We start from the raw sequence: 21,145 nt of genomic DNA, 5'->3' as shown, positions 1-21,145 counted from the left end.
AAATGAAAATCTTTCTCTCATTGTTTAGTACATAGCAAACTGCCGTATTAGTATTAGACTGAGGGGCAAAGGTTAGTGGCTTCCTTGTGGCCCACTATGATACCTTTCACTAATGGTTACATCAACAGTGATGTCATCAGGCTTTTTTCCATCAATGGTCCACCAAACCTCATTGTGAGAGTCCTTAATAAAGCTAAAAAAAACTGTACAGGGGATGAGGAGCTCCTCTCCTAAAACAAAAACAGAAACAAATTAGCAGATGAAGTTAACCCGCTCCTTTGTGACTTTCATGTGGTTGGTTATATTGGTCTGTCTGGTGGACTACCACAGATAATATCCCATCCCCAAACAACCAAACAAAAAGACAAAACTAACAAAGAAGGTCAATAACTTTATATAAATTACTAGAATGACCACTTTAATATCATCTCAATATGCTCTAACAAGGCAGTGTGGGCTCAAAATGACTCTGCCCACGTCCTGTTTAGGGCTCAACCTCCACAGACTGCTCTTCTAATCCCTCCCTAAGAAAGAGTGACAGGAAGACTCTCCAGATCTTTGGTCTTTTCCAAAGGAGACGCCATTGCTGAGATTGCTGGCCAAGGAGGCCTCATCTGGAAAGGCTCAAGCTGGTCAGTAAACTTAAAGATACCTCAAAAACAGAAATTCTAAGCTATCTTTAGCTTATTTCTGAGAAGGATATCCTGAGAGAGAGGGAAGGGAGGGACGGAAGATGGGAGAGAGGGAAGAGACAGAGAGAGAGCAGCAGCAGCAGCAGCAATACACTCACCAAAAACTCTGTGCTCGATATTTACATCTTTTAAAAACCTTATTTAATCTTAACAAAACATTGTGAGGTTTTTCTAAGCAAAAGCTGTAACTTACATGTTAAAGGATATGTCGAGGACAAATTGTTAATAAACAGGAGGCCAGAATTTGGATTAGATTTCTCATCTCAGTTTGCTTAGAACAATTGTGCTTTATTCGTGCTTTCTTGACTACTATACTGAAAGCTTTCATTCTCCAGAAGTGTGTCCCTTTAGACGATAAATTGTGCTGTCACTTTCATGAGAACTTAGCTTTATCTGGCAGAGTGGTCATATTCTAGTCCCACCCTAATGCATGATTTTAGGTCTGTTTCATTCAGTTTTCCCTTTCAATACTTTACAGAAGAAGATAAAGTGAAGACCAATTTAGAAATGAGCAGGATTAAGTTAACCCTACCAGTGAGAAGAATTTTCCACTCGTATAAAATGCCCCAGCTAATTCTAACAAATTCAGTTGGTTTGAGGTTAGCAGATGACACGTGTGTTGTCTGTTTTTCTTTTAACTAAGGCAAATCAAACAAATTTTAGTGTTTTCTGTTTTTGATGGTGTTGTTCTCTACTTTTACTGATCACTGATTCTATTATCTTTAGTGTACTTTAAACAAATCCTCTTTTATATCATTCATTGTGTCTGGATGGAATTTATCATAAAGGATACAGTTAAGAAAATGCTCAAATGTTGTTTTTTTCTATTCACTCAACTGTGTGAGGCTTTGCATCACAAGAACATAATTATTTCTTGTTGATCAGTTACAAATGATGTTTATCTAGATTGAAAAACTATAAAAACCAACAGGAGACAGAGGAAGCTACAGTAAACATTCAATAGTGTTCTGTGCGCAGGTGTAATAGCTCTATTGATTTTTCTCTATGGTAGTCCTAGTGTAGTCTCTGAGATCCACCCTCCAGTCTTTGTTAGTGGCACAGAAGCTTAACGGATGTCTTATGCTCCTGTCTCTGCAAAGCACAGCATTGTGCAAAGTCAAGTCTGTGTGAAACAGAAATCGCTGATCAGCAGAGGAAGACGGCCAGTAGGAGAAGGCACAGAAGCTGAGAGAGAGAGGCAGAGAATCCCTGAGTTTTCTGCCCATGTAATCCCAGAGCAGCTCATCCCTAGAGCTGCCTCGGTTTCTGACAACAGGCTTTCAATTTAAACTCATGCATTTCTTTATAGCAGCTCCTTGCTGTCTTTTGCTAACTTAACCGCACTTTACTACTTGTAATTCAGAGAATCTAACTGGAATTCAGTTGCACAGCTATAATTACCTGGTTCTTTCTCATAGATCACATTATCATTGGGGGAATAAATCTTGGGGGGCGATGCATCTTTTGGAGAGCCTGTGATACAGAAAATAAGACAGAGGGAGATAAAGGAGAGAGAGAGAGAGACAGAGAGAGAGGTTAAATCATGTAGCTATATTAATCTTCCATGAAGTTGTGTCCAATTTCCTGGGACAGTTTTTCAATTCCTGAGAAGATGTGTAGTATTTTATATATAAAACTTTACTGTACTTCATTCAATTAAAGCAAACAACTAAGTGCCTAAGTGCAACATCCTAAAAAGAATATATTTAGTCTGTTTTACCGGCTCTTGACACAGAGCTCCTAATTGGTACTTAATCTCCTGAGTATTAGGGTGACTATGAGTATTTTTGCCCTAGCTTTTTGTTATTTGGTATTAACTCCCAGTTTGAGTCCTAAAGCTTCTAAAACTCTTGGATCCAATGGAGTAAGGAGCTTCTCTCTGTATGCTAATCAGATGGCCACTGTTCCTCAATAGCTTCACAGTGAGGGTTGGAAGCAGGAAAGATAAGCAAGGTATGATATAAAAGCCTGGCAGATACTTGTAGACCTCACCTATGTACATCTTCACCTTGGTGTGCATTTGAATTCTTTATAGCATCCCTTATAAAAATCTAGTAAATGTAAGTAAAATGACTTTCTGAGTTTTGTAAACCACTATGGAAAAATCACAGGATTTAAGAAGGAAGTTGTAGGAACCATCAATCCATACGCACATGGGATGCAGATGTGGGGAACCTGCGGACCCACTGCTTGCAATGGCATTTGAAGGGGAGAAGCAGGGCAGTCCGGTGGGACTGAGCCCTTCCACTGTGGGACCTGTGCTAACCAGGTAATCAGTATCAAATTGATTTAAATTGTAGGGAACACAGATAGAAGCCTCAGAGACCTGCAGGATCACTCGGTGTATAAAACTCACACGTTTGGTGACAAGTGCTGTGAGTACAACAAAGCAAGTTTTTTTCTTTATAAAGACACTAAAAAAGCACACTGAATTCTTCCCATGATTCAGGATACACTGTTTAACTCGGGTCCTTCACTTCTAAAACTTACATGTGGATAGACTTCTCATTTATGCCAAACACAGTATAACTAAAAGCTTTAATGTTTTAATTATTTCTCCTCTAAATACTTCCTTTTAGATACCAAATTATTACACATTAGATATAAATTAGCATTATTATGTTAATGGTAATTTTCAATTTATAACTCATTTATTAGTTATTATTTAAATATTTATCTATAAAATCCTCAGTCTTGTATGGGATCTATTTAAATGTTTTAAATAAATGTATGCATAAAAAGATTTATATCAACAGACATCTACCTAATTGTTGTTAAAAGCCCATTCATGGGATTACTGCTCTTTATAATAATCTGTATTCCTAAATTGAAAGAAAAACCTTCTATGAACTTTTTGTGGTTTTAAAGATTTAGTGAGCATGTTTTAATTGTGATGTGGCTATATATTCACCATATGAACCTGAGTTTTTATTTAAAGGAAAATCTTCCCTTAACTCTAAGATGAGAATAAAAACCCACCTCAGTGTCACTCAAAAAGTAAGCAGATAAATGATTTAAAAATTATATGATTTGAATTTTATTTGCCCTACATTAGAACTTTTAATTTGGTGTCCAACTAGTAGAAACTTTGAATCTGGTGTCCAACTAGTAGAAAAATCACTGAACAGACAGACAGCAAGGTTTTAAATTGACTTGTTCTACTAACTCATGGAGTGTCTTTAAAGAACTGACTTCCTGTTTCTGGGATTCAACATTTCCACTTAGTTGAATATAAGTATAGAAAAATATTACTCACATATGTTATTTTAAACAGGGGAGACACAGTGGAAATTATGGTTTGCCCTTAAATGCCACATATGGTGACATCATTTCTCTCAATATCTGGATCTGATAGGAGTTCCAACTCTGTCACGGGACTCTCTCTTCCATTTCCCTGTTTTTGGCTCAGTTCCCTCAATGCAAAACCATGCTGAGAACTGCTAGCAAATATCACCAGCAACAGCAACAGTAGTTTCAGTATATAGAATGAGACAATGTACTTAACCCAACCAAGAAAAATACTTTTTTTGGACAATAATATTAATAATATTCATTGAGACTCCACTGCTTGCCTGGAAATCTATCAGCCTGTATGTATATTACTTCTAATACTCTCAATTACTAGGTGATCTTAGTGCTAGTTTACAGATAGGATGAGTTGGAGAACTTGATCAGTCATAAGGCTAATAAACAGAAGTCTGCCTGATACACTTTTCACCCCCCCATAAGCCTTATTTCACTTGTTCACATATCGTTGACTCAACTGATAGCTGGTAAATGATTACTTTGCACTAGGAATTGCTGAAGGCTGTGAGGATAGTGCAATGGACAAAAAATATGTCTCCACTTACAGAATCTACAGACTGACTGTAATAAATTTCTAAGAGCCAGTGTCACATTACTGCATATTTTTCTGTGAGTGCTTAATACAGGTCATGCTTACCCACCACCTTCACGGTCACACTCCGGGTGAGGTGAAAGATGCGCCCATTTTCCGGATATGCAACCACACACGTGTAATTTCCATTATTTGAAGTCAAAGGAATGTAAAAGCTCAAGTTCATGCCAGCAGGCAGTACATTATGAAAATTCTTTACTAAATAACAACCCTAGAAGAAGAAAAGATGTTTATATCTTAGCTATGCTCATCACAAATATACAAACACATCTATGCTGGCATCTAATTCTTCACAGAACAATGTCGAAATAATCTGTTCTGCACTTTTTGCAAAACTATTTGGTCAATTATCTAGACAACATTTCTGCAAGGTGGCATGAATGTCATTAACTTTCTTGCAAGAAGGCAGTTAAAATTCTGAGCAAAGGTGTGACTTTAAAAACAGAGACCTCTTCCTGTCTCAGGATCCAGTACTCAAATTGTTGGAACCCAGTGTTGATTGTGAAGCAAGGTTACGGTTTGGAAATGATGACAAAGAAATCTTGAGCAACTGCAAACTCTTCTTTAGCAAACAACTACTTTTCATTTTTTCTGCAACTATCACTGATTTTATTATTTCAGGATCCCACTCACTCTGTCAGATTAACCAGACTCTGATTTAGACATCATTTGCCATTCTCGTTTTCCTCTATTTTATCTTAGTTTTACAAGTGAGTAGTAGGATAGCCTCCAGAATTTAAATATTAAAAACACGGAGCCTTATCAAGATTGACAAGTATCTTTGTGCTTCTCATACGCTCCTACAAGTCAACTGATGTCAAAAGTTTTGAGACTCCACTATTGCTGACAAAGTAATTAGAGTCTTGTTTTGGCTTAGTCTCATCAAATGGCTAGTGTTTTTTTTTTTATTTTTTATTTTAGTGAAACATTCAATTTCTCATTCATGAAAAAAACATGTTGAATATTTGCTTTTCAAAAAACCTTTTGCATGAGGGCCAGGGATATATCTCAGTGGCATAAGCACCTTCCTGGCAAGCACAGGGTCCTGAGTTTGATTGCCAGAAGCCCCACCTCTCAAAAAAGTAAAACAATATCACTTTGCTTTAACATTAAAATAAAAGATAGATGATAGGAAACAGTGACAGAGACTGGCAGGAAATCTGAGGAAGGGAAAAGAGAGCTGGGGAGGGAAAAGAGAAGTAAAATGGATCAAGATCCACATGTATAGACACTAATTCCCATGATGAATGTATTTATTTTATATAACTTATAATGATAAAAAATGTCTTTGTCTTGCTTTTAAGCATCGTTAATTCATGGGTTAAAAAAGATTAATTCATCTCTGAGGTCCTTTACGTCTTTAAAATTCTGATCTATTAATAATTTTAGGTTTAATTTCCTATATTCTTATGTGCAACTGTAATTCTGGTACATTTAAATTTTTCTTCAATTCCTGAAGCACATATTTTGAAATATGACAGTTACCTTAAGAGGCACATTTCATAATCTTTCTCACAGGAAATTCGTCTTTTGAGAATAGTACTGAACCTCGGCTGCGTGGAGAGGATCTGATGTAAGCTGGGGTATGAGATTTCCTCAGTGCAATTTCTCCTGTTTTGATAAGCAGTGCTTCTGGGCACTTGTCACATCAGTGGAAGATTTCAACACCTTAGGTTATCGCAAAGAATGAAGTCACAAAGGCCTAAACTCTTACAGTGCATTTATGCCAGACTGGGTTTAAATTGAGGACAGAATGCCTATAGAACTCTATTTGATTTTTGTGTCACCTTTCATTTAAAAAAGCCAAAGATATTTTTCTCTTCATTTGTTAGTTTAGCTGTTCTTAAATCCCTGTGAAGTAGACAGATCAGAATATATTCTGGTTTTATAGATGGGGGGGGGGAGGAAAGGAAAGGGAAGAAAAGAAACGGAATGGAATAGAATAGAAAGGAAAGGAAAGAAAAGAAAAGAAAAGAAAAGAAAAGAAAAGAAGAACCACAAAACACAGAGATATTCCAGATAGGAAATTTTACAGCTATAACTCAGATTTCCAGACAGCTGAATAAAGACTTACTGGCTTAGCTAACTTTGAACACTGCTCCTCAGCCATGATCCAGCTGGTGGTGTACAGATTACACTGAGATATACAACTACCATGTGCTCCATTATCTCAACCCATTCTTGCTTTTCTCTCTAGTTCATAGATATAGAAACAAAGACCTATGACATGTAAGTGGCAGTCACTGTTACTGCACGAGGCAGTGTCAAAACTGAAATTTGGATCTAGGTCTATTTGCTTTAGTTGTGAACCTAAATCTTGGTGTCAAAGCATTTGCTTTTAATTCTACCTATTAGAGTCCCTCATGCAATGCAGCAGCTCTGCAACCATGCCAACCCCAAGGCCAGCTCCACTGCTAATAGTGATGCTGGGATTCTGTCCTATGAATTACACTGATTCCTGCAATTAGTGGGAAGCTGGAAAAGTGTACTTTTCAAGATTAGAAGTCAGTTATACCAAACTTGTCAACAGCACTTTTTTTAAGAGTGTGTTGAGAGGAATCCATTATGCCTGTAGCATTTGGGGAACCGAAATACAGGCATTATTTCAGGTTGTAAATATTTATATGTGTCAAGGAATCAGTATCAAGGCACTCTTAAACTTTTCATTTTAGCCCAAACTGTTAAACTAGATCTCAAGCTTCCTTATAAGCAGTTCATTCTCTAGACCCTATAGAATATGACTTTTAAGACATTGTTAAACATAATAAAGAAATGTTGAAAAATAAGACTTTGTGAATCTTGTAATGACTTCAGGACCACTTGTTTGGAATCCATCAAAAAATGGAAACAAACACAGATTTCAATAATCAAGTATAAAACATTTCCAAAAATGAGAAATAAGCTAACAGTAAATGGATGTTTACAAAGAAACAAACACTAGACTGACTATAGAACAAACAGTCCTTCGAGGTGTGCGAGAACTTCCTCATTCTGATTTCAAAATAGAGAAGTGAAATAGAAGAACAACTTTTCAACCACTAAGTTGCTACTGTGACAACCAACCCCAACATGGGGGTAAAAAGCAGCACAAGAAGTGACTTTGAAATCCTTGAGTGGAAGGAAATAAAGCATGTGGAGAAAGAAAGGTTGCTGGCAGGGAATGCCATGCAGAAGCGAAGGGTAAGTGTTTTCCTTCAGTGAACCTATCACATGAAAGAACAAAGCACAAAGCTGGAAAAGATTAGGCTCCTAACCTATAGGTATTTAGTTTAATGAAAGAGTGTCACAAATCAAATAGAAGGTTTATGGGGGCAGAAGAGTATATGCAGCAAATCCAACAGTATGCATCTAGAAAACTTAATGAAGAAGGAAACTCTGGGCTGGATCTTTCAGCATAATTGTAACATGCATAGTTACTGGGGAGAAGTGAAAACATTAGCGAGATACACTCCAAGCACAGGGAAGATACGAAGAACTCGCCTGCACTCTGATAGTATTTTCTGCTTCTTTTTAGACTTAAATTACTTCACTGCAATGTTGTGTTTCCATGAAAACCTCCTCCTTTAGAAAATTCTCTGCTGTATGGCCCGGTAGGAGGTGTATAAGTAACATCTGCCTGATCAACAATCTGCCTCAATGTCTGACACATGGAGATCTGCACATTCCTTTCCACCATCAAAACTATATATGTAAGAAGCAACGGCTTAAGACATGGTTAGAGCGCTCATGGTGTATACAGTGGGTGATGCGTTTACAGAATATGAAACACAGAGTGATGAAATTTAAAAGGAAGGGAAAAGAATAAAAATACAAAGAGTTTAACTAGCACAAGTTCTGGAGAGTCTGGAATAGCTGCTGAAGCTTTTACATCCAAGATTATATGGTTATAAAATACATTCTACTCTGTCATGAAGTCTCAGAAGAGCTACATAACTCAGTCACTTCCAGTAAACAGAACTAAGTCTTTCAATATTTATAAATATTGGCAAAGTCCTTCCAATGTGCCAGGCACTGTTAGGAGCTATGCACACAACAAGCCAGAAAGAACAGAAATGGCACTTGTTCTCGTGAAACTTTATACTCTCATCTAATTCACTCAATTATTTAATCAATTCCTAAGTGAAATGTGTATTGGCTCAGTTTTACACTGTGTGCTTGGTATTCAAGGAACAGGAAGTGAAAGAGCACCCTGTGCAGCACATTTGGAATACAATCACCACATGAACAAAGAGGAGAGGTGAATTAAGTTCTATCAAAGCACAGAATGGGTGATTGATTTGACCTAATTTAGCCTGTAGACTCAGTGGATATTTATTTGAATTTGGTTTTAAGTTTAAATGGTGAATTTTGAGTCCTTGAAAGCCCTAACAGTGAATGTAAAACATTGCATGTTTAAGTGCATCCAAGTAACTCTAAAAGAAAATCTGACACACACTATCTTCAAAGGTCAGAAATCGCTGTATGGGGACCATGGGGAAAGGCATGAGAGCAAGAACCAATCTAAGCTGTCAAACCAAATTAAAGCAAGCATTTAAAAACCAAAGTCTATTACACAAACCTTGGACTAACTGCCCAACAGTACATGTAATGCTAGCAAGACACTTTATCAGCAGTGTTCTTTCCTGATGATATTTTTCATAAAAAAATAAGCAAAGGTTTTGCTATTTTCTGAGATTCAAGTATCTAACATCTGACAAAATCTGGTTGATTACATGGTAAAAATTACAAGTGGGAGGGTCATACCCCAATTTTAAGCACCACGATGGGTAGCAGGATCTGCTTTTGCTAAACTGATACCAGCTTGACATTGTTTCTGCTGAGTGGTAGTTGAGAGGCTTTCAGCAGTTGTCATAGTATAATAAACAAAACATCCAATAAAGCGGATTTTTTTTGATCTTTGGAGAAAAGGAAAAATTGTTTTATCTTTTATGAGTGTTTCTATAAAACAGAATTTCAAATATCTAACCATATCAATGAGACAGAAAATTAATCCAGTAATACGAAAGTTTGGATGGCTTGCCATATTTTAAAACCCGGGTCTCCAGATAAATCTAATAATAATAGCAATAAAAATGACAGCAATAACAGGATCACATTTACTTCCATTTTTACTGCTATATACTTAGAAGTCCCAATGTACATAAAACAGGCATTCTCCAATTTATAAACATACCGTGCTCTAGAAGTTCCTTGAAATTCAGGAAATCACTTAGAAACCACAATTTCCTTTTCAGGCTGGTTACCAAACCTGACTTACTCAGCAAACATTTACTGAGCATCAATTTACCTCCTAGGATTGTTGAATTAGAGAACTGTGAATTCTGGTTCCTGAATTAAGGAAACCAGGCCATGCAGAAGAGAAGAGAAAGATGAAGTGAAGATGTGCAGAGGAAGAAAATGAAATCCTGCCCCATTTCCCCCTTAATTCTGAAATACAAACATGAGGTTTTCTGCTTCCTCCAAGGATACTATATGAGAGCCCTTTCTCATTTCCCAGGCCCTGCCACTCACAAGTTCCCCTGGTCCCCTACTTCAGCTCATCATCCGCTACATATTCTAAGATGCAAAGGACCCTAAATTCTAACAGTAAAGACCTTTTGTACATCAGTTCCAGAAAGTAAAGGTTTTGAAATCACACAAAACTGACCTGAAATCTCTGACTCTTTTGTTTGCATCTTAATTGTTTTGAGAAAATTATAGAAAAGTACAGAGCATAGCACATGGGATTCAATCTTGGCTGACAGCCCTATGCTCTTTGGGAAATCTCTCAATGGCACTCTACCTTGTTTTCCTTAGAAAACAGGAGAGCCTACTTCATAAGAATGTTGAGCAAAACACTGAAAGAAAGCACTTGGAACAAGCCCTGCATTCATTGGATGTTCACTGTGTTTACCTCTCTAAGGCTCCATTTCTTTGTCTATTGAAAGACGACATCCCTCTTGAACAGTTGTGAAGAGTATCACCAATATTACACCATATAAAGTCAGCACCTTGACATACTGCCTTATACAGCACTAGTAAAATGTCTGCTATATTAGCTTCCTTTTCATCGTTTCAATACAGCAGCTTTCAACTTTCAGATATAAAAACAAATTTGCTAGAATTGATCCTAATTAATGTAACTTTTAACCTTGTAGTAAAATACACCATTCCTACGACATCAACGTAGAGATTTCAACCAAAAGAGACTTGCTGTAGTAGGACTGTGGTCCCTCACTGGATGTTTGAGCATAATGCCAGAAGCAACACTGCAAAAAGCAAAAAGCAACACTGCCACTGTTTTACAGCAGCAGAAAATATAGCTAATGAAAACACTGATTTGTCCCCAAGATGGAAGAAATCTTAGGATTAAAAATATCTGCCAAGTAGGCAAAGGGGGAGAAGCAAAGCCTGCATGGCATGCACCAGTAGCAATTTTTTTTATGATCAGAGATAGAAAAGATGGTTGTTTGCCGATTGTCATCACTTGTACACTATTGGGCCACTGCCATGGCAACTGTTTTACATCACTGACATATTTTTCTCTCAGTCTTTTTTTTTTTTTTTCAGACTTCATGCTTCCATTCACCGCATGAATAGTGTCTCCAGTGACTCACTTTGTTGGCTTCTCTTCTCGCTTTATTTATTCCTCTCAAGGGCTTCAAATATCACATAGATGCATACAATTCTCTATCACCAGCTCTGATTTTTCTCTTATGCTCCAGAACCACACACATGCAACCACTGCCTGCTCGGCACAGAATTGCATAGGAAGTAGAATAGTTCTTTCCAAGCACGATTTTCCTCAAAATCTCATTGCAAATTGCTCCTAAGAAGTCTCTCTAAGTTCATTCTTAAGTTACTTCAATAGCAATTTAGAGAATTCAAAATTTTCCACAGTGACTGTGGAATTGTCTTTTTCCCCTTCAATTCAGTCAAGTCTTGCTAACTGTATTTGGAAGTACTGTACTGTATTACTATAGCTTTATTTTCATGTCTTCTTGATGAAATCACTTTTTCACTAGTATAAAATGTCCTCTTTATTGCTAGTAACACTCATTATCTTAAAGTATACTATCTGACGTGTATATACCCAGTCTAATCTTATTTTCCTCACTATTGTTTTGTAAGTTTTCTGTAATTCATGCCCTAAAAACTTTATGGCTTCACATTATTATGTGTGTTTGTTGGCATTTGCTATGTTCTTCTCAGTTTAGCTTCATTTCTGAAACAATTTATTTCCTTCATTCTAAGTTTTAAATGAGTTATCTAATTTCTGGCCTTTTACAAATGTATTCGTTTATGTCTTAAGGCTTCTGGTGGCCTCTCTCATTCACTTAGCTGAAATCAGTTCTTAGAAATCACCTAAATCACACGTCATTGAATATTGTGGCAACTACTGTCCTTGAGGTTTCAGCTGTGGTGCCTGCAGAGACTTGAAGAGAGTCAGAGCTGAGCTGCCGCCACCACCCTCACCTTCTGACACTTTCGTTTATTGATTAAAAACACTTTCCAAATCTCTCAGATGTGGAAAAGACTACAGATGGATGGCACCCACAAATGAGGGCAAACAAGAAAACACATATAAATAATAAATGACGGTACTGACTAATTGAGGAGTTGAAATTCACCAGATGAATCAGCAGCTTCTGACTTCATTAAGTGGTTAGCAGAAATGGCCAGCATTTCTCAAAACATGTCCCACAGGAAGTCAGCTGAAATCTGTCAGTTCTGGTATTCCAGCGAGTGTTAACTTAAGAAATAGTGGGCTGGGGCAAAGTTTTATGTGGCTTCTCTTTAAACAACACCAAATGAGGTAATGGTCAAAGAGTTGCATAAAGCTATTAAGAACAAATAAAATAACTGAAAATGAAAAAAAATCTCAGTGTCTACATTTATGTTTTAACTGTCTATATTTAATGCAGCAAATAACAATCACTACTTTAGAAAGGTTAAAATTTGCTGTGATTTGCTTACCATATACCAAGTGATGTTTGGTTTGATGGTGGGAGGAAAATACCCATCCACATTTGGACAAGCGATATTCTGAATGCCATCTTCTACATATAGTTTTTCCACTGGGAGTTTCATAGGGGAATTGTAACAGCTGTCTTTTTGAACAACTTCCAGGGGAAATGCAACTTTGCTGCAGTACGTAGTGTTCCTGAAATCAGAACATGCAATGAGCAGTAGTTCCCTTTGCATTTGATAGAGTATTGTGATCATAATAAAAATGAACTCAATTAATACCTCATTTATATGCACACATTGGTTTAAAAATCTAATGAGTTATAGAGGTATTTTCTATACCAACTGGCATCACAAAATAAAAACCACACACAATGATTTACTCTACATTATTTGTATTTTACATAAGACCCTAAGAATGTGTGTGTGATTAAAATTTTTCACTTAAAACATTTGCTTACTCATTATTGGTAAAGCAAAGGCAAGACTGGCATATGGATGCATAGCTGATGATAGTTAAAACAACTACTCGAAAATGACTGTTTCCAGGATAATTTATAAAGTCTTAGGTTTTGGCCTAATAACCTTATGTCTGGAAGTTTTTGCTTGTTTTTTCCTTTGTTTTCCATGTAATAGAGCTGGAGAAAAATGGAAAAAGAGACAGCACATAATCAAAAAGGTCCATCTAGTGCCATCTCAGGAAACTGGAATAAACAGAAAAATCAAATATAAAAATTGTGACAAAACTATAGAACAACCATTTAAAATTATCATCAGAGGGCTGGGGATTTAGCTCAACGGCATAAGTAGCTGCCTTGCAAGCAGGCGGTCGTGAGTTCGATCCCTGATACCGACAAAAATAAAAAAAAAATAAAATAAATAAAATAAAACTGTCATCAGTCCTTGTAAAATCAGTCAGGCATGAAAGGCAAAAGCAAACACAAAAAACTTTTAGAATAACTGGGAAATTGTCTTTTCACAGCTTTTCTTCTGCCTAGAGAGTTCACCATGTCTATTATCCTCTACCAAACCCATATCCCAAATGGGGGGGGGCATTCCTACACACCTGGGAGATATTAATTTCACATATCATACTTTGAAATTATAAATATTTATCAACATCCTCTGAAAAATGTAAACTCCACAAAACCATTTTTGTTTATTGTATTTATTGCATATGATACAGCATCTAAATTTTTAGATGATACACGTCAAATAGATGTAAAACACACACACAAACACACACACACATATATATATGTGTGTGTGTGTATATATTTACAATACAATAATAAAAGTAAATATTTTGATGACAGCATAATAGTTTTGTTCATCTGTACTCATGATTTTTAACCACAAGACCAAACATGCAGCAGACAGTCAATGACTCTTAACTAATACCAAGTACAATGGAAGAATGGGACATGCATCCCCAAAGAGGATGGGAAAGGTGCTCCAAGGCAGCTTTTGAGAGTCATAGGAACACGGCAAGGGGCAACGTCAGGTATGATCTCTGTCCACTCATAACAAAAGGTATATTCTGTAGCAGACAGATTCTATAGGTAGAAGTTATACAAGACACATTTAACAATATTAAGGCACAGTTTCTTACTTTAATAAAAGTGATGAATAGTGGTTAGACTGGCTTTTGCAATTCTACAGTGAATAATATAGAAGTATAAAAATAAACTGTAAAATATGGGAAGATGAATCTCACTTTATAGATTAAAAGACATCCAGTCATGATTCTGCATGGCTATGTTGAAGGCCATTCTCAGTTTAGGAATCAGAGCAGGGCAATAGGTGGTTTATTAGGGCTCCCGGAAGACAATTTCAGTTCTATGTTTAGTTAAGAGACAAGGAAGATAAACAGACAGGTAAACTGAACAACAGACCATGTAGAAATTGATAAGCAATACTTAAAGATATATCCTCACCATTCAAGCAGCTCTATCAGTGAGATGAAAAAAGATTACAGAAATTTGGACAAGAGTTTCAGGCAAGTAGTGCGTAGTTAAACAAAAGAAACAGATTAGAAGTGCTAGAACATGGTATAGAGACTCAGAATCAAAGAGAAACAGACAATGACTACTTCCCAAGGATTTGCTAGGGAAATATTAATGGATTAATAATTGTCAGTGAGCTCAAAGAGCATGTAGGTCAATGCTCCTACTGTGCAGAAAAAGACACCAAAAATCCAGATGTGAGCACAACTTTCACAACTTCACCAGCCACACGTTGATGGAGCCCGACGGATGCCCTGCCTGTTCAGCCTGATCGTCAGCGCTCTTTCCAGTGTAATCTGTTGTAACTGAGATTTACCAGGACATAACCAATGGGCACATGAGTAGTCTAGGCTACTTCAGAACCCACAAGTCAGTCTGGCAAAAGTATCAGGCAAAAGCCGCAGAAGGGACTAGAGAGGTGGCGTAGATCAAAAGCTTTTGGTGACACAGAAGATGTCTTATCTATATAATTGTCACATAACTTACATTTATCAAAACATGTTATATGTCTCAATCAGAGAATGGCTAACATTTAAGAGAGAAAAAGGAGACATGATTACTATTATGATTGCATTGTGTTCTGCACTACCTCCAAAATCATGTGTTGCAGTTCAAATGCACAGAACCTCAGAATTTTGTTATATTTGAAACAAGATCTGTAAATAAAATAAGGTCATAAGGGTGGGGCCTAAGCAAGTATTACCAGTATCTTAATAGGAAGAAGAGATTAGGACACAGACACACAAACAGAAGGTCATGAAAAGGTATGGAGAGAGCATGATAGCCTAGAAACCACGGAGAGTTTTAATGGGAATGAAATGGTCCCTGCCAACTTTAATCTTAGACTTTTAGTCTCTAGAATTTTGGAATAAAAAAAAAATTCTGTTGTACAAGCCATCTAGCCTGTGGTGTTTTGTTACTGCAATTCTGGAAAATCAATATACCTGTTAAGGGATGTAATGAAAATTATGTGAAACAAACAAAAAAACGTCCCACAAAAACAAACAAAAATAGATAGGAGTTCAGGAAACAAAGATTCAGTCTGGTAGATAAAAGGAGACTGTAAGTAAAAAATAACCAAAGAAGAAAGAGTTAAAGTGGTTATTTTTTTGCTGGGACCTCAATTCTTTATTTGCTTTAGTTTTGTTTTATTTGCAAAACAAAGCATTAGCAGATTATAAAAGAAAAAAAACAGGCACATTGAGGATAAAAGATCAAATCTATAATGACATTCAACAAAAAATGGATTTGAGAAACTTTGCAATGATGGTTAGTGGTTTAGACTAAGTCTTAGATTCCCAGGGATCTGGTGTTTACTTGCTTCTTAGGGGAATTCTGGTAGAAAAGTACAAAATCACTGCCCTAAATTCATTTAGTGTGTCCCAAATATTCCTTCTTCTACAAGGTACTCTGAGTGTGTCCACTGTGCCCAGAACTTAGAACAATTTGAAGAATAACAGATGTAAACAAGTTCTCCTCCCTGCCCTGTATAATTTCTAAGGAAATGGATGCCTCAGGGGAGCTGTGGGTTCTGACACTGCAGAAAAGACGTGAATAAACTAATGACTTCAGACCCCTGGCATATGTTAGGGTCTGAAAAGGAGCCACTCGTGGAAATGATCTCAGGGCCACATCAGTTTTCCCGCACATCTCCATCTCACCTCGTCTAAGACACTCAGGTGATGCACAACTCTATCAAACGCTTCCTCACCCTTCCCAGCTTTGGGCCACACTCACAATCAGAATAAAGGACTAGAAACCCAAGAGGAGAAAGAAAATTACTGCTGCGAGTTAAGTTACCTTAACATACAGGTATAGTTTCCTGTGTCATTGAGAAGAGTCGGCCGGAACCAGAGCACGTCTTTTTCCTTACTAATGCGGTTCTCAGGGAGGCGGAAGTTAATTGGCTCCTCAAGATCCCGGTCCTGCCTGGTCCAATACCAGATCAGAGTGAGGCCGGCCGAATGGGCTGTGCTGTAGTTAAACTTCAGGAAGTGCTCAAAGAGTGGGCACTTGATCCGAGCTGGTTCATCTTCAAATACTTGGATTTGTCTCATGGTATCCAGTCCCCAGTCATCGCAGCGTTCTGGAATAATCACAAAGCAAAAACGGGTAGCTAAGTCACTTCACAGTAAAGGCCTCCAGAGAACACACTTCCTCCTCAGGATTGTTCTCCGGGAGCTTCTTTCTCTGGCCATCTTCAATGACCTCTGGCTAATACATGCATATGGTAAGGACCTGCAGTGTAAAGAAATTACTTCTTTCCATTTCTTTGTTGTCTTTTGAGCATCTCCTGTATAACCATTACGTCTCATAGCTTGATTCTGTGGAACCAAAACATACCATGAAAAAAGTAACAGCTGAAAAAGGTCATGTGTGGCGCTGCACTTCCTGGAGAGAGTGGTTTTAGGGAAGAAATTATAACTGAAAAGGAAACTTTCATCTAGGTAGGAGAAAGGAATCCCAGTTCTCCAAATTCTACTACTTTTTTGGACTGGACCTTCACTGTCCAACAGGAATATAAGGTGTGCCACATATGTAATTTTAGATACCCAACTGCCCACTGAAAAAAACCTAAAAGAAGTGGGTAAAATTAATGTCAATATTTTGTTAAGCTCGATATATGCAAGACATCCAAAAGCAATCAAGGAACTCTTACATTTGCATTCATTTTTGTAGCATAACTTCAAAATTGAAAATTTTTTGTACATACAGTACCCCTCTAACTGGACTAGCCATTGGTTTCTCTGGCTACCATCATTATTAGTCCAAGTGCTATTGATATTGGGGATAAAGGTGTCTAGCATTTTAATGACTGAGAATCAATTAAAATTCCTAATGGCTTTTATGTCTGGCTTCTGATGAAAAGTAATTAGTCATGTATTAAGGGAGAAATGATAATTACTTCTTTTCTTAAGAATTGTATCTGTGTAGGCCTATAGATGTCACCATACCAAGTCATGAGATTTCAGTGGTGATGGAGTACTTTTTTTAAAATGCAACATGCAGAGAGAATTGGAAAGATCAGAAGGTTATTTAGCAATACAATATTTTAAGAAATCTTTATTCTATCAGATTCATTAAGCATAAAGTATTTTCACTAACTGCATAGTCACAGAATTAGCTCCTTCAGCGCATGAAAATTACACCCATACTTTTCTGATAAAGACAACATATTTAACATATTCAATACAACTTCATTCCTCTGTTAAACTCCACTAAAGCAAAAACCTTTGAGGCACACTCCCAAATAAGGGTGAGTGTCAGGGAAAAGACAATGGAAACACGAAAATAGATAAATGGTAACTAGTTTGGCTAATTTACAAACACATACTCTAAACCAGCAGGGAGGAAAGCTGAGGAAGAAACCCATGTGCATTTCACAGTGTTGGAAAGATCCAAGAACTGTGAGCACCTGATAAGCAAGGAGTCCATAGTGCTATCTTCACAGTATTTCTGGTTCTCCTCCCAGGCATATGTTCACATTGTATTGTTCTGCACCTCTGAAGTAAGGAGGCTGTCTGACCTTCTATGGACAAAATGCTACGAGGGTCACTTGGGATGAGTGTTTTCTTTTCTTTTCTGTCTTTTTCCTTTTTATTGGTCCTGGGGATCGAACTCATGACTGCCTGCTTACAAGGCAGGCGCTTACGCTGCTGAGCTAAATCCCCAGCCCCTGGGACAAGTGTTTTAACAGCTTGGAAGCGTCTCACCAGATTCTCTTCTCTGCTTTGGCAAAACTGAAAGCAGACACTGAGACACACTTCACTTGGGTCTAAGACAATACAGCAGATCCTCGTTACTAACTCCCAGATAAAGGGGTTTGCTTGCTGTCCACAGCAATGATATATCCTAACCTGGCAAAGGTAAATGGGTGCCTCAAAACAGAAGGCATGGTGAGAGTGGTAAGATAAAGAGAACCAGAGGACGTGTGACAAACACTTACATCCTTTCTTTCAATTCCAGACTGGAGACCTGCTCCCACTCAGCTGGAAGGTCAAGGTAGGAAAGGGAAATTGACCCTATTAAGTAGAAAGATCTAATAATTTTATATAAATGGCTTTTAAACACAGGGAGCCACATCATCCGAGAAAGCTAAAAGTTATTACCAAACTTCACACACATTTAGAATTTCTAATCAGTTTCTTAACTTCTCTTTAAATATGAACAAACAACCCAAGAAGATGCCTGAGGAAAACCTCTACTATGAAACGTAGTGTCCATTGCAATAACATAAAAGAAGCTTGGAATGGTATCATTACCATCTTCAGAGAGATAAAGAATCTATTGCCTTCATGAAGGAAGAACAGGATTCTATACCAAAGGAATATTCAGAGAAAAGAAGAGCTGGCTGAAATTAAAAACATTAAATGTAAGCAGAAAGCCTTAATACAAATGGGGAAAAAGAAAAAAACCTTTCAGTTAAATATTTTAAGAAGAAAAACAAAGGATACACCTTTTAAAAGGACTCGTGTCATTATATCTATGATACACAATAAGCAAACACATTTATAACACTAATGTATTTTGAAGAAAAAAATAATAAAGAAGATTCTACAAACCACTCAGCAGTATAAACAGGCAAAACATGCTATCAGGAGTAAAAATTGCTTTTCAACTTGCAAAAGCACAACTTGGCTAGAAACTAGAAAGAAGTGAAGCTAGCCGATATGTATCTCCAAACTTGAATTGAAACCTAATGAAACAATGGATTATGAAGGACATATTTTCCAACAAAGATTCCATCATTTTGGTTCCCGTGTGTATTCTATCAGGAAGCTTCTGGGTACTTGGGCCACCAAAATTAGAGAGTAAGATAAAATGGAAATAGGATATCCCAAAACAAAAGATCCAATTCAAATGGCAGAAGAATGGATCTGTGGAATGACAAAGGAAATTCCATAATACCAGCTATGCAGCATGTCTTAGTAATGAACCAGTGTAGGCAGAAGGGGATTAAAGTCACCAGTTAGTGCCAGGAATATAGCTCAGTGGTATAGTGCCTGCCTGGCAAGCATGAGGTCCTGAGTTTGATTCCCTGTACCAAAAAATAAAAAATAAAATAAAGTCACCAACAAAGAAAATAACAAAATTTTTGAAGTCATTTTCTAAAGACACATAATAAAGTAAGCATATGGAGAAATACAATGAGTAACTTCAAAACATAGGAAAAGTAACATAATTATACAAACTACTAATATGTAAGGCATTAATTATGATTTTAACCGAATCAAATATGCAATATTATATTGAAAAGAATGGAAAGAGAAAGTAGAGGAAAGAACTGCTCAGATAATCCCTTCATGCAGCAAAAAAATTATTGAAAATAAAATGCCTAGGGCTGAGTGTATTAAAAATTTCAATATACACAAATCTGTTAACAAAATACAGGTAAGAAATGCCACAAGAAATAAAAGCAAAATACTCAAAAGCAGTCCATCTGTGAGGAGGCCAACTAGTGGGAGTGAGGAAATTAATGCAGAGAGAATGCACTTATTTGGGCAGCAGTCTTTTAATATATTGACCCTGAAGAATCTCTGTGTATGTATCTTTTAAAATAATTAAGATAATACTTAGGGAAAAAACGGGAGAAATACCTGCCACGTGATAAAATCAGCAAAGCCACCCTTAGTATACTGTCTCTCAGGAAAAGGCTTTATTATTGAATTTCCAGAAATAGAGTTGCTATTCATTAGTGTGACAGTTATTTCACTTTTGAATTATACAGAATAGAATTTTAAAGACAGAGACAGCTGACAGAGGCTAGAACTTTATCCAATTGTGTGTGGTATGAATGAACTCAGATGTCACTGCCCTCTGTATTTACTAAACATGCTCTAGATGCCACTCTCCTAGGATGTTGACCAACCTGGAATGATGGTAGAGATGACACTCTTGAATTAAAATTAGCATCCTTTGTGCAATCCCCCTCTACAACATACCACAAGACCACACACCACCATGCTGTTGTGATTCACTATTAACAGGAACACTGGTAATCTGGAAACCCTGCTGGGGAGTTAACAGGGTCTTTATTAACAAAAGCTTTCTGAGACCAACATTATAGTGTGTCACTTCGGTCCCTGGAGATCTTTACAGCCCTAAGCAATGAATAATAGAATGCTAGATAAGGAATCATGGTGTCAGTTTTTCTTTTGAAAAGCAGAAGAATATGACTGCAAACTAGTAAGAGATGGGAGGACAGACAGATAGGAAACCACCTCCACTACACGCAGGTACTCAGGTTGATGAATTTAGGGAAAAATATGAAATGGACTTTTGGTGATCATAGGACAGACTCTGACTTGAGCAGAGGCTCTCTAGTTGCTCATTAGTCCAGTTTTCTGTTCCTTGGCCCACATGAAAACTATTTATCACTAGTAACTTGGCCCAGGTCCTGTGATTCTGGTCAAAGAAATGCTGTGTAACCTGAAATCCCTGTATAATAATGAATGCTTGCCACCCTCCCTTACAGGCGGACACTGAAGACTGGAAATAATTTAAAAGGGGCAAGTACAGGAAGATGCAAGGAGTCTAGATCCCTGTCACTGCTTGGAGCTCATGAATGTCACCTAATTTCAATGGATTGTGATGTGCGAGCA

General features: G+C 37.2%; 1 protein-coding gene across 7 annotated transcripts in view; it reads right to left on the bottom strand.

The window, feature by feature from the left end:
- Il1rap (interleukin 1 receptor accessory protein) overlaps window positions 1–21,145 on the bottom strand; it is a 134,234-nt gene that overhangs the window by 37,604 nt on the left and 75,485 nt on the right. For all 7 annotated transcript variants that reach the window (XR_002788345.2, XR_010051668.1, XM_023560290.2 and 4 more), the window contains 5 exons: window positions 16,344–16,629; window positions 12,547–12,733; window positions 4,636–4,801; window positions 2,094–2,165; window positions 104–230 (listed from right to left, as the gene is read on the bottom strand). Coding sequence is in view for 5 of the 7 variants with exons in the window: in XM_023560290.2 (XP_023416058.2) it covers window positions 104–230; window positions 2,094–2,165; window positions 4,636–4,801; window positions 12,547–12,733; window positions 16,344–16,629 (838 nt within the window). In the remaining 2 variants the exon portion in view is untranslated. The remainder of the gene's footprint in view (window positions 1–103; window positions 231–2,093; window positions 2,166–4,635; window positions 4,802–12,546; window positions 12,734–16,343; window positions 16,630–21,145) is intronic.

This window comes from Cavia porcellus, unplaced genomic scaffold, assembly GCF_034190915.1.
Source record: "Cavia porcellus strain 051 isolate PalLab524CR breed Dunkin Hartley unplaced genomic scaffold, mCavPor4.1 scaffold_14, whole genome shotgun sequence".
Taxonomy (NCBI): Eukaryota; Metazoa; Chordata; class Mammalia; order Rodentia; family Caviidae; genus Cavia; species Cavia porcellus.
The sequence above is the reverse complement of the archived record's forward strand: the minus strand, read 5'-3'. Positions and strand labels throughout refer to the sequence as shown.